The sequence below is a fragment of the Mustelus asterias genome, chromosome 21 (assembly GCF_964213995.1).
Source record: "Mustelus asterias chromosome 21, sMusAst1.hap1.1, whole genome shotgun sequence".
Taxonomy (NCBI): Eukaryota; Metazoa; Chordata; class Chondrichthyes; order Carcharhiniformes; family Triakidae; genus Mustelus; species Mustelus asterias.
In genome coordinates this window covers 42084348-42100002 of record NC_135821.1, presented here as the reverse complement: position 1 = coordinate 42100002, position 15655 = coordinate 42084348, and the positions used below count along the sequence as shown (strand labels likewise).

General features: G+C 44.4%; 1 protein-coding gene across 1 annotated transcript in view; it reads left to right on the top strand.

Moving 5' to 3' along the window:
- Positions 1–15655, top strand: part of LOC144508894 (glutamate receptor ionotropic, kainate 3-like) — a 536983-nt gene that overhangs the window by 220134 nt on the left and 301194 nt on the right. The window contains exon 5 of the mRNA XM_078237108.1: positions 220–273. Coding sequence (XP_078093234.1) covers positions 220–273 — 54 coding nt within the window. The remainder of the gene's footprint in view (positions 1–219; positions 274–15655) is intronic.

The following is a 15655-nucleotide window of genomic DNA, read 5'->3' as shown; positions in this document are numbered from 1 at the left end:
GAACTTGGCTGAGATAATCCAACAGTTCAATTGCTTGCTCACATTGCTTGCCTGAATTCACACATAACAGCCACTTGGACTATGAATCGGTTCCTCTTCATTGTACACAACATTCAGGAGAGGAGTAGGTATAGGAAGGAGGGTAGGGGGGGCGGGGGGTGCATGGAACCTGACATTTTAGTATTGCTAAAACTATAACTGCCTTTCTCTTCTTTTCAGGCTATGGCTATGGGGATGATGACCGAATATTACCACTACATTTTTACAACTCTGGTAATTAATTTTTCTGTTTTATTTGAATGCAAACATTAATTGATTTTCAGGCAGCAAAGGTGAAACACTTAATGCACACAGTATACGTGTTGGTACCCCTTCAGCTGTCCTGCATTACTGAGGAGCATTCAGTTGCAAACAGATATCAAGATAAAGTTCATTCCAACCAGTGGTGTAATGGGAAATTCTGAGGTGCAGACGCAATAAGAAAATGAGTTGGCCAGATCATTTCTAAATCTACTATTGTTATTTCAAATCACACGGTGTTTGAAACATTAATCTTTACCATAACTAGAATTTTGTTTTGCAACCGGGGCAACATGGTAGCACAGTGGTTAGCACTGCTGCTTCACAGCGCCAGGGACCCAGGTTCAATTCCCAAGGTGGGTGGGTCACTGTCTGTGCGGAGTCTGCACCTTCTCCCCGTGTCTGTGTGGGTTTCCACCGGGTGCTCCGGTTTCCCCCCCACAGTCCGAAAGACGTGCTGGTTAGGTGCATTGGCCATGCTAAATTCTCCCTCAGTGTACTCGAACAGGTGCCGGAGTGTGGCAACTGGGGGATTGTCACAGTAACTTCATTGCAGTGTTAATGTAAGCCTACCTGTGACGCTAATAATAATAAAAAAACAACCATTGAATTTATTAATTCAAGTTTATTAAAAACATGAATTTCAGACAGCTTTACTTACTTAGGACTAAAGGATGCTATACAGAGGGATCACTGCGTTTCAAGATTTATACTTATGACCGAGACCTGGATGTATAGGGCACAACTTCAAAATTTGAAGATGAGGCAGGCCCTGGAAGTATTGTGAACTGTGAAGAGGATTGTGGTAGATTTCAAAACGATATAGACAGGCTGGTGGAATGGGAAGACACATGGCAGATGGAGTTTAATATAGAGAAGTGTGAAGTGATAGATTTTGGTCAGAAGAACGAGGGGAGGTGATATAAAAGAAAGGGTACAGTTCTAAAGGAAATGCACGATCAGAGGGAGCTGGGTGTATATGTGCATAAACCATTGAAACTGGCAGGACAGGTCAAGAAAGCAGTTAATGAATTATACTGAATCCTGTGGTTTATACATCGGGGCACAGAGTACAAAAGCCAGTGAGTGACAAACCTTCATAAAATACTGGTTTAGCCTCAATGGGAAGAATGTGATGGTTTTAGAAAGGGCACAGAAAAGACTCACAAGAATGGTTCTGAGAGTGAAACACCTCAGTTATGTGGATAAATCAGCAAAGTTGTGGCTGCTCTCTTTGAAGAAAAGAAAGTTGGGAAGAAATTTGTTAGAAATTTGTTCAAAATTATGAGGGGCCTGGATAACGGAAATAGGAAGAAACTGTTTCCAACTGCAGCTGGCTAAGAACCCTAAGGTGATTAACAAAAGAACAGAGGTGAGAAACCTCTATGCAACAAGTGGCTTGAATCTGAAATGTACTGCCTGAGCGTGTGGTGGAGACACATTCAGTTGTGGTTTTACAAAAGAGAGCTGGACAATTATCTGGACAAGTTGAGGAGTTGGATTCATTGAGTTACTGTTGTAGTGAACTGACACAAACCTAATGTGCTGAAAGGCCTCCTTCTGTGCTATAACCATTTTATGATTCTAGTTTTGATAAATTCAAGGAAGTTGGTAACACATGAAAGAAGCTGAAGGTTGCCCTGATTGTGTGATCAGGAAGGGTGGGAGGAGGCTTGTGTGGAACACTGACATAGATGGAGTGGGCCAAATGGCCTGTTTATGTGCTGTAAATTACAGGTAAAGCAGGGAACACAAACTACACAGTGTTTCACATCTTCAGGCCATCAAAGCCAAGAAATGAATGTCAATCGCTCTCTTCCCGCCCTCCTCCGCAATCTCTCCCATCATGCTCACTCCCCCCACCCCACCACACACACTCTGTCTTCAGTCACTCCCGTACTTGGCCACCAGTGGGCTGCACTGCTCCAACTGCCTTGCACTCTGGACCCTGATACGTAACTTCAATAAGCACCTTCCCACTCTTTGCTGCTCATCCAATCACAGGATGGTTTCGCTCTCATTTGCTGCATTGGAAGAGCAAATCAGCCTGTGATTGGGACTGAGCAGCTTGACGCAGGTTTCAAATATCGGTCATTTGAATGTCCAGGTTTGGCGAGCCGCACTAAGTTTACAATCCTGCTTGAAATCAAAGGTGCCAGAGCCTTTACACCACTGATACCAACTATGATACTTGTAGTGGGGAAGGAATACATTGGGGAGGCGATGGTCGAAAGGTATAATCACCCGGGCAGCACGGTGGCACAGTGATTAGCATTACTGCCTCACAGTGCCAGGGACCAGATTCGATTCCTAGCTTGGGTCACTGCCTGTGCAGAGTCTGCATGTTCTCCCCGTGTTTGCATAGGTTTCATCCGGGTGCTCCGGTTTCTTCCCACACTCCAAAGATGTGTGGGTTAGCTGGATTTGCCGTGCTAAATTTTCCCTTAGTGTCCGGGGGACTAGCTAGGACAAATGTATGGGATTATGGGGATAGGGCCTGGGTGGGATTGTGGTCAGTGCAGACCCGATGGATCAAATGGCCTCCTTCTGCACTGTAGGGATTCTATTCCTATTCTATTCCTAATGTATGATTCTGAGACTATTAATCCAGAAACTCAGCTAATGTTCTGGGGACTTGGCTTCGAATCCCGCCATAGCAGATGGTGCAATTAGAATTCAATTAAAAAAAATCTGGAATTATGAATCAACTGATGACCATGAAACCATTGTCGATTGTCGGAAAAATCCTATCTGGTTCACTAATGTCCTTTCGGGAAGGAAATCTGCCATCCTTACCTGGTCTGGCCTACATGTGACTCCAGAGCCACAGTAATGTGGTTGACTCTCAACTGCCCTCGGGCAACTAGGGATGGACAATAAATGCTGGCCAGCCAGCGACGCCCGTGTCCCACGAATGAATAAAAAAAACAATGATAACTGGATAAACCAGTGTTCACCATTGAGTATAGAAGAAGCTTAGTTTATATGATATAATTATTGACATAGTGCCAACAGCAAATTAAGTGCATTAAAGTATACCATCTGCTCAGCCCTCATGGTGGAGCAGGGTTCATCATTTTGCACTGACTAGACAAAAAATTAAGGTAAAACAGCCCTACAGTATAATTTTTGTAAAACAGCTATCAAAGGGTTCAGGTAGTTATTTGTCAGACAGGAACTGGTAAGTCTCACTGCTATGATTACAGAGTGCAGTCAGACCTCACCACCCTGCCTTTATAGATATTGGCCATCTTAGAACATAGAACAGTACAGCACAGAAACAGGCCCATCAGCCCACGATGTTGTGCCGAACATGACGGCAAATTAAACTAATCCCTTCTGCCTGTCCTTGCTCCATTTTCATCTACTCATTGCATATTCATGTGCTTATCTAAAAGTCCCTCAAACACCCCTATCGTATCTGCCTGCATCACCACCCCAGCAGCACATTCTAGACACCTCCCACTGTGTGTAAAAAAAAACTTGCCTCCCACATCTCCTTTGAACTTTCTCCCTCTTACCCTTTAATGCATGCCCCCTAGTAATAGACATTTCAACTCTGGGAAAAAGATTCTGACTGTCAATCATATCTATGCCTCTTATCATTTTGTAGACTTCTATTAAGTCTCCCCTCAGCCTCCGCCGCTCCACAGAAAACAACCCTAGTTTGCCCAGCCTCTCCTTATAGCTCATGCCTTCTAATCCACCCTGGTAAACCTCTTCTGCACCCTCTCCAAAGCCTCCACATCCTTCTTGCAATGTGGTGACCAGAATTGAATGCAATAATCTTAAGTGCGGCCTAACCACCCTGACTCTTGTACTGAATGCCCCAACCAAGAAAGGCAAGCATGCCTTCTTTACCACCCTATCTTCTAATGGACAAAGAGCTAGCATCTGGACCCCTAAGTAAAGACGAAAGAATTTCCTCTCCAGCTAATTTTTAAAAAAATCTATCATTAGGAATATCAAAAAGTTGTGTGTTGGCATGGCTCTAACAGACAGTGAGCAAGAACAGTGGAATGCAATAGCTGTTTTGTTGATTATCCATCCTTAAATAAAAGGATGTGTGAATTCCCCAGGTGGCTATAAATATCCATATTTAATTAAATATTTGCTTGAGACTTGGGACTGTCTGGAGCTCAAAATGCCAAAAGATCTCACAATTTTCAATGGCCATTCTAATAGGTTGTGTGTTTTAATGTATTGCCTGAAAGTTCATAGAATCCTACAGGGCAGGAGGCGGCAATTCAAACCATTGCGTCTGCACTGACCACAATACCACCCCCCCTCCCCCCAAGGTCCTATCCCCATAACCCCATGCATTTACCCTAGCTAGTCCCCCTGACACTAAGGGGCAATTTAGCATAGCCAATCCACCGAACCTGCACATCTTTGGACTGTGGGAGGAAACCGGAGCACCCAGAGGAAACCCACGCAGGCACTGCTTGATCCAATGCAAATTTCGCATCACTTATCTTCTATTCATCAAAACCTTGAGTAGCATTTGAATTCAAACAATGGAAAACCTCCGTCTAAAACAGAAAGCAATGACAAGAAAATTAGTTTTAAAGTGTAATTCAATTTTGTTTTATGTTTTATAAGCCACAACCTGTTGTTTCAACAGGTGATAGATGACTGGAGAATATTTTCCAACTTCCCTCAATGACTCCATGTTCTATGCAGGTTTCATCTTCTACACATGCACGGGAAGCATTTTTGAAACTATTCTAGAAAATTCCCTGCTTTGTGAAAATGATCGGCTTTGAATCATTCGTTCATTTTTGGGAATCTGTTAATATCCTGTTCCAGTACATTATGAACAGTGGTTAGCACTGCTGCGTCACAGCGCCAGGAACCCAAGTTCAGTTCCTGGCTTGGGTCACCGTCTGTGTGGATTCTGCACATTTTCTCTGTGTCTGCGTGGGTTTCCTCCGGGTGCTCCGGTTTCCTCCCACAGTCCAAAGATGTGCGGGTTAGGTGGATTGGCCACGCTAAATTGCCCCTTAGTGTCAGGGGGACTAGCTAGGGTAAATGAATGGGGTTATGGGGATAGGACCTTTGGGGGGTGGGTGGTATTGTGGTCAGTGCAGACGCAATGGGTTGAATTGCCGCCTCCTGTCCTGTAGGAGTCTATGAACTTTCAGGCAATACATTAAAACACGCAACCTATTAGAATGGCCAATGAAAATTGTGGGATCTTTTGGCATTTTGAGCTCCAGACAGTCCCAAGTCTCAAGAAAATATTTAATTAAATATGGACATTCATAGCCACCTGGGGAATTCACGCATCCTTTTATTTAAGGATGGATAACCAACAAAACAGCTATTGCATTCCAGCCATCTTTCTGTTCCACTAGAGACAAAAGAAACATTGAAATTTATGTGTGTTAGACAAATGTGAATGGATTCCTTAGACCTCCCATTGTATTCTAATGGTCCCTCATCCCTAGTTTGGGTGAATGTCAATGTGTCAAACAACAACAGAGGATGGGTAATCAACACACCATTCTTTTTTTGGAGAAAGTATTTTGAACTTGTACAAGTCGCATGGTGAGGACTCCACTATGTTGCCAACGTTAAAAAATAACAGTGAGAGCTTGTCTGAAGACAGAGTTCCATCAGAAAGCCACCAATTCAGCTGTTAGTAGTCTAAGCAGCCAAAGTAATAAACAGCAACCCCTTGAAAGCAGAGAAGGAAGGACTCCCTCCAATCTATTCCAAATATGGTACTAGACTGGAAAAACTGTTTCATATCAAATCAAACTTTAATGATATCTATGCCCTGATCCCCTATGTTGATGTTGCGATCCTATTACGATGAAATACATGTTCTAGTTGTGTGTGAGTACTCCTATGATTAGAATGGAATCCCCACAGTGCAGAAGGAGGCCATTTGGCCCATTGAGCCTGCACCAACAACAATATCGCCCAGACCTGGTAACCACACACATTTACCCTGCCAACCCCCTGACACAAAGGGGCAGTTTAGCACAGCCAATCAGCCCAACCTGCACGTCTTTGGACTGTGGGAGGAAACTGGAGCATCCAGTGGAAACCCATGCAGACACGAGGAGAATGTGCAAACTCCACACACACAGTCACCTGAGGCCGGAATTGAACCCAGGTCCCTTGCGCTGTGAGGCAGCAGTGCTAACCACTGTGCAACCGTGCTGCTCACTAAATGGGGAAAGGTTTGAACGTTATTCTTAAGAATATATATGAAATGCTTTCCATCTGTGTGGGGGGGAAGGAAAAGGAAGTCTGCGCCTGTGTTCTCTGGGTTTTGTAAATTTACCTATGTTCAGGAAAGATTGGCTCCAGATTCCTCCTTTACTCAGTGAATGGACAGCAGATTAACACATCCTACAGATGTATTTCTCATTGAACGGTGGAACTCCAGCATGGTCCATTTTTATGGAAAATACCAGGATCAATCTAAGGTCAACTCGCCAAGAGATACCCGAGCAGTATGGACCCTTTCCTTTTTCTCATGGATAGTTGGGCAAATGAGTTGTTTAAATATCAACCCGGGCTGGGATATTCCAGCCCCAGGGCAATGAGTTCTCCAACGGCCAACGCAATGAGTCAGCCAAAAGTCCACTCACTTCGGCAGGACTGGAAGATCCCGCTTGGGCCAGAAATTTGCAGCTCTTCAGCAGACAGTTGAGTGAGTGAAAGTCAAGTCTGAAATCCACACTTCATTTTTGAGTTAGGAGTTAAAGACCAGGCTATCCCTTCCAGCTCATTTTTAATGCACTAAGAGCTTTACAATCTTGAAGTATATGAGTGAATAAAGATATTGCTGCTGATATAAAGAAATTGTAAGTATATGTCCCATAATTGAGATCATCCCAATGAATTATAGTTGAGATCACCAGTAACTGAAAATGGAGTGTAACAGAGGTGCACAAGAATCATAAGGGAAAAGCCATTTCATATTCTGAATATATATCTGACAACTATAATTGGCTTCTCCGAGCTACAACACTTTGCCTGTGGTTTAATCGATCGTGTAAGAATTGTTCTGCTGTAAATTTCTGACGCTGCTGAAACTGGCTTTAACTGTTACCAATTGGAATGTGTGGTAGAGGGTAAATTGCACTGACCAGGACAGGCAGTTAATGGGTAGGTCCATTGAATGATGTTCCCATCCTCCCTCCTGCTGTATGAGTTACTGCAGTTGTGAAGAATCTTTGATGAGGAAGTCAATCATGTTCAAATGCAAGGAGGCCCTAGATAATTTTACATCCCAAATTGGCACTGTTTGAGCTCCGGCTGAGCATTTAATTATAGCAAAATGCAATCAAGTTTGGGAGACGGATAATGAGCCAACCGCAATCATAAAATTACCTGTACTGAGGTAAGCCCCACAAGGTCAATAAAGCATAGGCCACAACCTAACAGCTCTAAAAAGCAAACACATATTAACTAGATGGTAACATTGGTCATGTCCCCACAGTGTCGCAGTGGTCAGCACTGCTGCCTCACTGTGTCTCAGGGACCTGGATTTGATTCCAGCCTTTGGTGACTGTGTGGAGTTTGTGCATTCTCCCCGTGTCTGCGTGGGTTTCCTCCGGATGCTCCGGTTTCCTCCTGCACTCCAAAGATGTGCAGGTTAGGTGGATTGACCATGGTAAATTGTTCCTTATTGTCTAAAGATGTGTAGGTTAGGTGGATTAGCCATGGTGAGGTTACATGGGGTTACGGGGACGGGGCAGTCGGAAGGGCCTCGGTGGGATTCTCTTTTGGAGACTCAATGCAAACTCGATGGGCCAAATGGCCTCTTTCTGCACTGTAGGGATTTTATGGTTCTTTAATAACCACATTTTAGAAGCCATCCATTTTCATTTCATCTCCCTATCTCATTCAATTATATCTGATTGACTATTTTCATTTGAGTTATGAAAGGTGATGTCTTGAACGACTATTAGTATAAATTTATTACATCATGTGTGCTCTGCCTGAAGGCAGGTCGTGTCCTCATTGTTGGCTGATGTTTCATCCTGAACCATTTTCTTGGCAGTTTTTATCAATGATGGTTTGCCACTGGCTTCCACTCTCAGGGGCATGGTGAGGAGGCAGGACCCAGATCTATCTAGGCCAGGCCAAGAATTGAACCCATAATGTTGGTATTATACTGAAACACGTGCCAGCCATCTAACCAACAGAGCTGACCCACCTTCCCCGCCATCCCATTAGCAAAAGTACAAAAGCAGAAATATTACAGATGTTGGAAACTAGACATGAAAATAGAAATGCTGGAGTTAATCAGTCGGTCTGACAGTATCTGTGGAGAGAGACACAAGTGAACATTTCAGGCTTTTATCAGAACTGGAAAAAGTTAATCATGTTTTTGCACAAGGGAAAGAGGGTGCGAGTTGGGGAGAAAAAAACAGAGGGAAGGTCAGTGATAAGCTGGAGGGCAGGAGAGAATAGATAAAAGGTTTTGTGATGCAAGGGCAAAAGAAGTGGCAATAGGACAAGTAAAGAAACAAAGATGCATCCATAGCGATGCGAAGGGCATTTTTATAGGTTCTATAAAATCCCTACGGTACTGAAGGAGGCCATTTGGCCCATCGAGTCTGCACTGACTCTCCAAAAGAACATCTTATCGAGGCTCACCCCCTCTGCCCTATCCCTGTAACCCTGTACAATGATCATTGCCAATGCCACCTAACCTACACATCTCTGGACACTGAGGGGCAATTTAGCATGGAAAATCAACTTAACCTGCACATCTTTAGACTGAGGGGAAACTGGAGCACCCAGATGAAACCCACGCAGACACGGGGAGAACGTGCAAACGCCACATAGACAGCCACCCGAGGCTGGAATTGAATCTGGGTTCCTGGCACTGTGATGCAGCAGTGCTAACCACTGTGATGCAGCAGTGCTAACCACTGTGCCACCGTGCCACCCTTTTTGCTACAAATATGCATCTTAAATCCAAATGCATTGAGTGATCATACAGTAGTTTTGCATAAATGAATTTCGAGCACAGAGTTGGAAACAGAAATGGATTAGTAATTGCGTAACGTGTGGTTATCTATGTGTTTAACCTTTCCCTTATTTTAAGGGTTCATAATTTCACTCAGGCCATTCCCTAGACAATTTGCCATTTTCAATCATGTATTTAAAAAGCACCAATTCAACAAAAAATGATGTTAACTGTTGACAATCCTTTGTAAATGATGTTTTCTTCATGATGGTAAGATCCTCTCTTTAGAAGAATGTGTGGGGTATCTTAAGTTTGTCTGAATAAGATTTGTTTGGCTCCAGTAAAAATTACCTCGCGTTCTGTGACAGCTCAGCAACAATACATCTATGGTACCAAGATTGTTACTTTACATTTTTGCTGCGAGGCTAGTGAAGGTTCCCCTACTTGTCTGCTTTGGTGAATGTTTTTCTACAGAACCAGACTCATGGGGTCCAAATGAATTGGACTTTTATGTTAAACTGAATGTTTCAGAAAGGTCCCACGCTGATAGTCAAAGCATTGTGTTCAGGATCTTGGCGCAGGGTTAGGAAGCTGCTGCCAGCTGGCATTGTTCAATGCACTCCTTTGAATAGGCAGCATGGCAGGTGGATTTTGCATGGCACTTTAACCCTTGGAGTGCTTGTTCTGCCAGCTGTCTGTATAGCGATGGAAATTTATGCTTCATGCGTTCACTATGAAACTAAAAACGGGGGGGAAAAACAACGTGAACATGTTTATTTAAACTTCCTATTTAGGTTGAGGTGAAGGGGAATTTGCTAAGTCAAAATCAATCTGAAATAAGTCAATTAGCAAGGACAAGAGGGTGGCACGGTGGTTAGCACTGCTGCCAGAGATCCGGGTTCGATTCTCGGTTTGGGATACTGTCAGTGTGGAGTTTGCACATTCTCCCCTTGTCTGCGTGGTTTCCTCCGGATGCTCCGATTTCCTCCCACAGTCCAAAAGACGTGCTGGTTAGGAGCATTGGCCATGCTAAATTCTCCCTCAGTGTACCTGAACAGATGCCGGAGTGTGGCGACTAGGGGTTTTCACAGTAACTTCGATGCAGTGTTAATATAAGGCTACTTGTGACACTAATAAATAAACTTTAAGAAAGAGTCCATTTAGCCTGTTTGTAAATCCTAACACAATCAGAGGGTAAGAAATGTGTTGAAATAAAAACATGCAGAATGATTCGTGGTTGCAATTTAGACAAGGAACTTAGCTGGCAATTACATTTTAAAAAAAAACAGTGGGTGAGATTTTCCAGCTACGTTTGCCCTGAAACCAGGAAATCCCACCTAAGGTGAATGGATCTATCCATGGTCCGCCCCTTGTCTGCTACGATTCCCATGGCGGGTGAAAGAGGAAAATTCGCCCCAATGTCTGGTAATGATTGCAAGGAATTATTTTAAATCATTGGGTAGTTCAGGAGACATCATAAATATACCTTGATATTTGGAATACTCATCTAAGTCCTGAGATGGGATGATGGCCTTGGAAAACCTTTGCTGATGGGGAGTTTGTTGCCAGCACTTGGTTCTCATTATTCTTGCAGCACATTTGCCTGTCGAACGTCAACCGGGCATTGTTTCCAACAGCAATACATTAGCTCTGTCCTGTCTTGAGGCTCATTTTCATGTTTAAGAAGGATTTACGAATTAGACCCCAGGTCTCTGCTATTTTGTCTTCAACTTCTTTCAACAGTCTAAGGAATATATGTTTAGAACCCATTTAGAAACATAGAAAAACTACAGCACAAAACAGGCCCTTCGGCCCACAAGTTGTGCCGAACACATCCCTACCTTCTAGACCTACCTATAACCCTCCATCCTATTAAGCTCCATGAACTCATCCAGGAGTCTCTTAAAAGACCCTATTGAGTTCGCCTCCACCACCACCGACGGCTGCCGATTCCACTCGCCCACCACCCTCTGTGTGAAAAACTTACCCCTAACATCTCCCCTGTACCTACCCCCCAGCACCCTAAACCTGTGTCCTCTCGTAGCAGACATTTCCACCCTGGAAAAAAGCCTCTGAGAGTCCACCCGATCTATGCCTCTCAACAACTTATACACCTCTATTAGGTCTCCTCTCATCCTTCGTCTCTCCAAGGAGAAAAGACCGAGCTCCCTCAGCCTATCCTCATAAGGCATGCCACTCAATCCAGGCAACATCCTTGTAAATCTCCTCTGCACCCTTTCAATCTTTTCCACATCCTTCCTATAGTGAGGCGACCAGAGCTGAGCACAGTACTCCAAGTGGGGTCTGACGAGGGTCTTATATAACTGCATCATTATCCCCGGACTCCTAAACTCAATCCCTCGATTGATAAAGGCCAGCACACCATACGCCTTCTTAACCACCTCCTCCACCTGCGGGGTCGATTTTAGAGTCCTATGGACCCGGACCCCAAGGTCCTTCTGATCCTCTACTGTACTAAGAGTCTTTCCCTTTATATTGTACTCCTTCATCCCATTTGACCTACCAAAATGGACCACGACGCATTTATCTGGGTTGAAGTCCATCTGCCACTTGTCCGCCCAGCCTTGCATCCTATCTATGTCCCTCTGTAACTTCTGACATCCCTCCAGACTATCCACAACCCCACCAACCTTCGTGTCATCGGCAAACTTACCAACCCATCCCTCCGCTTCCTCATCCAGGTCATTTATGAAAATGACAAACAGCAAGGGTCCCAGAACAGATCCCTGGGGCACACCACTGGTGACCGATCTCCATTTAGAAAAAGACCCATCTATACCCACTCTCTGCCTCCTTTGGGCAATGATGTGGAGATGCCGGCGTTGGACTGGGGTGAACACAGTAAGAAGTCTCACAACACCAGGTTAAAGTCCAACAGGTTTATTTGGTAGCAAATACCATAAGCTTTCGGAGCACTGCTCCTACACGACAGCGCAGAGTCGCTGAGCAGAAACTGATAGCCAAGTTCCACACACATGAGGACGGCCTAAACCGGGATGTTGAATTTATGTCACATTATCAGTAACCCCCGCAGCTTGCCTCCTGGGCTTGCAGAATCTCACTAGCTGTTCTGTCTGGAGACAATACACATCTCTTTAACCTGTGTTTAATGTTCCCTCCACCCACATTGTCTGTACCTTTAAGACCTGGCTGGCTGTAGGATTCGCATTCTAATCAGTATTCTGCAACTTGATTTTGTATCTGTTTGCACTGTTTGAGAGCACATTTCCACTCCATCTTACAAAGGAGCAGTGCTCCGAAAGCTTATGGTATTTGCTACCAAATAAACCTGTTGGACTTTAACCTGGTGTTGTGAGACTTCTTACTGTCCTTTGGGAAAGCCAGTTCTGGATCCACTGGGCAGCAGCCCCTTGGATCCCATGCCCTCTCACTTTTTCTAGAAGCCTTGCATGGGGGACCTTATCGAACGCCTTGCTAAAATCCATATAAACCACATCTACTGCCTTCCCTTCGTCAATGTGTTTAGTCACATTTTCGAAGAACTCCACCAGGCTCGTAAGGCACGATCTGCCCTTGACAAAGCCATGCTGTGTATTCTTGAGCATACTAAAGCTCTCTAAATGCTCATATATCCTGTCCCTCAGGATCTTCTCCATCAGTTTACCAACCACTGAGGTTAGACTCACTGGTCGGTAATTTCCTGGGCTATCCCTATTTCCCTTCTTGAAAATAGGAACCTCATCCGCAATCCTCCGGCACCTCTCCCGTCTCCATCAACGATGCAAAGATCATCGCCAGAGGCTCTGCAATCTCTTCCCTCGCCTCCCACAATAACCTGGGGTACATCCCATCCGGACCCGGTGACTTATCTATCTTGATGCCATTCAAAGATTCCAGCACAACCTCTTTCTTAAAGTCCACATACTCAATCCTTTCAGTCCACCGCACGCCCGCAGTACATTCACCCAGGTCCTTCTCCTCTGTGAAAACCGAGGCAAAATATTCATTGAGCACCTCTGCCATTTCTACTGGTTCCATACAGACTTTCCCGCCTTCACCTTTTATAGGCCCTATTCCGTCACGTCTCATCCTTTTACTCTTCACATATTTATAGAACGCCTTAGGGTTCTCCTTAATCCTACCTGCCAGGGCCTTCTCGTGACCCCTTCTGGCTCTCCTAATTTCCTTCTTCAGTCCCTTCCTACAAGCTGTATACTCTTCTAAATCCCTATCTTCACCAAGCTCTCTGAGCCTTTTGTACGCTTTCCTTTTCTTCTCGACTAGGTCCCGCACAGCTTTCGTGCACCACGGTTCCTTTAACCGACCAACACCTCCCTGTCTGCTCGGAACGTTGTCCTGTAGAACTCTAGACAGACATTCCTTGAAAAACTGCCACCTCTCTTCAGTACATTTCCCCGAGAATACCTCCTTCCAATTTATTCCTCTAATTTGCTGTCTAATGTCTTCATATTTCCCCTTACTCTATATAAACACTTTCCTAGCTTGCCTGATCCTCTCTTTTTCCAATGCAAGCCTAAAGGAGATAGAGTTATGATCGCTATCCCCAAGATGCTCTCCCACTGAGAGATCTGATACCTGTTCAGGGTCATTGGTCAGTATCAGATCAAGTACAGCCTCTCCTCTTGTAGGCTTGTCCACATGCTGTGTCAGGAAACCCTCCTGAACACACCTAACGAACTCTTCCCCAATCCCCTTACCCTAGGGATATTCCAATCTATGTTTGGGAAATTAAAGTCTCCCATCACAACAACTCTGCTATTACTGCATCTCTCCAGGATCTGTTTCCCTATCTGCTCCTTCACTTCCCTGTAACTATTGGGCGGCCTATAGAAAACTCCCAGCAAAGTGACCGGCCCCTTCCCACTCTGAACTTCCACCCACAGAGACTCGGTGGACAATCCCTCCACAGCATACACCTTCTCTACAGCTGTGACACTATCCCTGATCAGCAGTGCCACTCCACCCCCTCTCTTGCCTCCCTCCCTGTCCTTCCTGAACTCATTTTGCTGAGGTTATTCCTTTTCTATTGTTAGCTCCATCAATATTTCCCATATTCACGTTCTACTACACCTATTCCACCATCCTACAGGGAAAAAAAGCAAAATGTTTATTTATTTTATTCTTGCATGGGATAAGGGCGTTGCTGGCTGCACCAGCATTTATTGTCCATCTCTAATTGCCCTTGAGGGGGGCATTTAAGAGTCAACCACCTTGCTGTGGATCTGGAGTCACATGTAGGCCAGACCAGGTAAATAGAGCAGATTTCCTTTCCTAAAGGACATTAGTGACCCAGATGGGTTTTTACAATAATCGACAATGGTCATCATTTGATTTTTAATTCCAGATTTGTTTTTATTACATTCAAATTTCACCATCTGTCATAGTAGGATTTGAACCTAGATTCTCGGAGCACTACCCTGGGTCTCTGGATTATTAATCCAGTGACAATACCACTACATCACCACCTCCCCTATTGTTGTACCTTTTAACCTCCTCAGTTAGACTCTTCACTTCTTGGGTGGTCCTCGCCATACACACACAATCTCAAAGAACAAAGAAAATTACAGCGCAGGAACATCTCTACTCTTTTTTTTATGTTTGCAAAAGTTTTAATTAATTTTTTCATGAGAAGTGAATGGGATGGCATCACTGCTCGGCAATCATTTAATGTCCACCCTTAATTTCCTGTAAGAAGTTGAGACTGAGTCACCTTCTTAAACTATGCAGTCCACGTGGTGTCCCCACTGTGCTGATAGAATGGAAGTTCCAGGATTTTGATCCAGCAACAGTGAAGGAATAGCAATATATTACCAAATCACGATGCTTTGTGGCTTGCAGGGGAACATGCAAATTGTGATGTTCCCATGCATCTGCTGCCCTTGTCCTTCCAGACAATAGAGTCTTGGTAAGTTGTTGCAGTGCATCTTGTAGATGCTGTCACTGTGCATTAATGGTGGAGGGAGTTTAAGATGATGAATTAATTGGCTGTTTTGCCCTGGATGGTGTCGAGTTTCTGCAGTGTTATTGGAGCTGCACTTCTCCGGGTAAGTGGTGAGTATTCCATCACACTCGTGACTTGTGCCTTGAAGATGGTGGGACAGGCTTTGGGGAGTCAGGAGATGAGTTGCTCACCACAGAATTCCCAGTCTCTGATCTGGTCTTGTAGCCACAGTATTTATATGGCTAGTTCAGTTTCTAGTTTATGGTAACCCCAGGATGCTGGTATTGATGGATTTAGCTATGGTAATACCATGGATTATCAAGGGGAGGTGGTTAAATTCTCTCTTGCTAGAGATGGTCATTGTCTGTCACTTATGTGGCTCAACCATTATTTGCCATTTATCAGTGCAAACCTAAATGTGGCCCAAATCTTGCTGCACATGGACAAAGACCATTTCAGTATCTGTGGAGTTG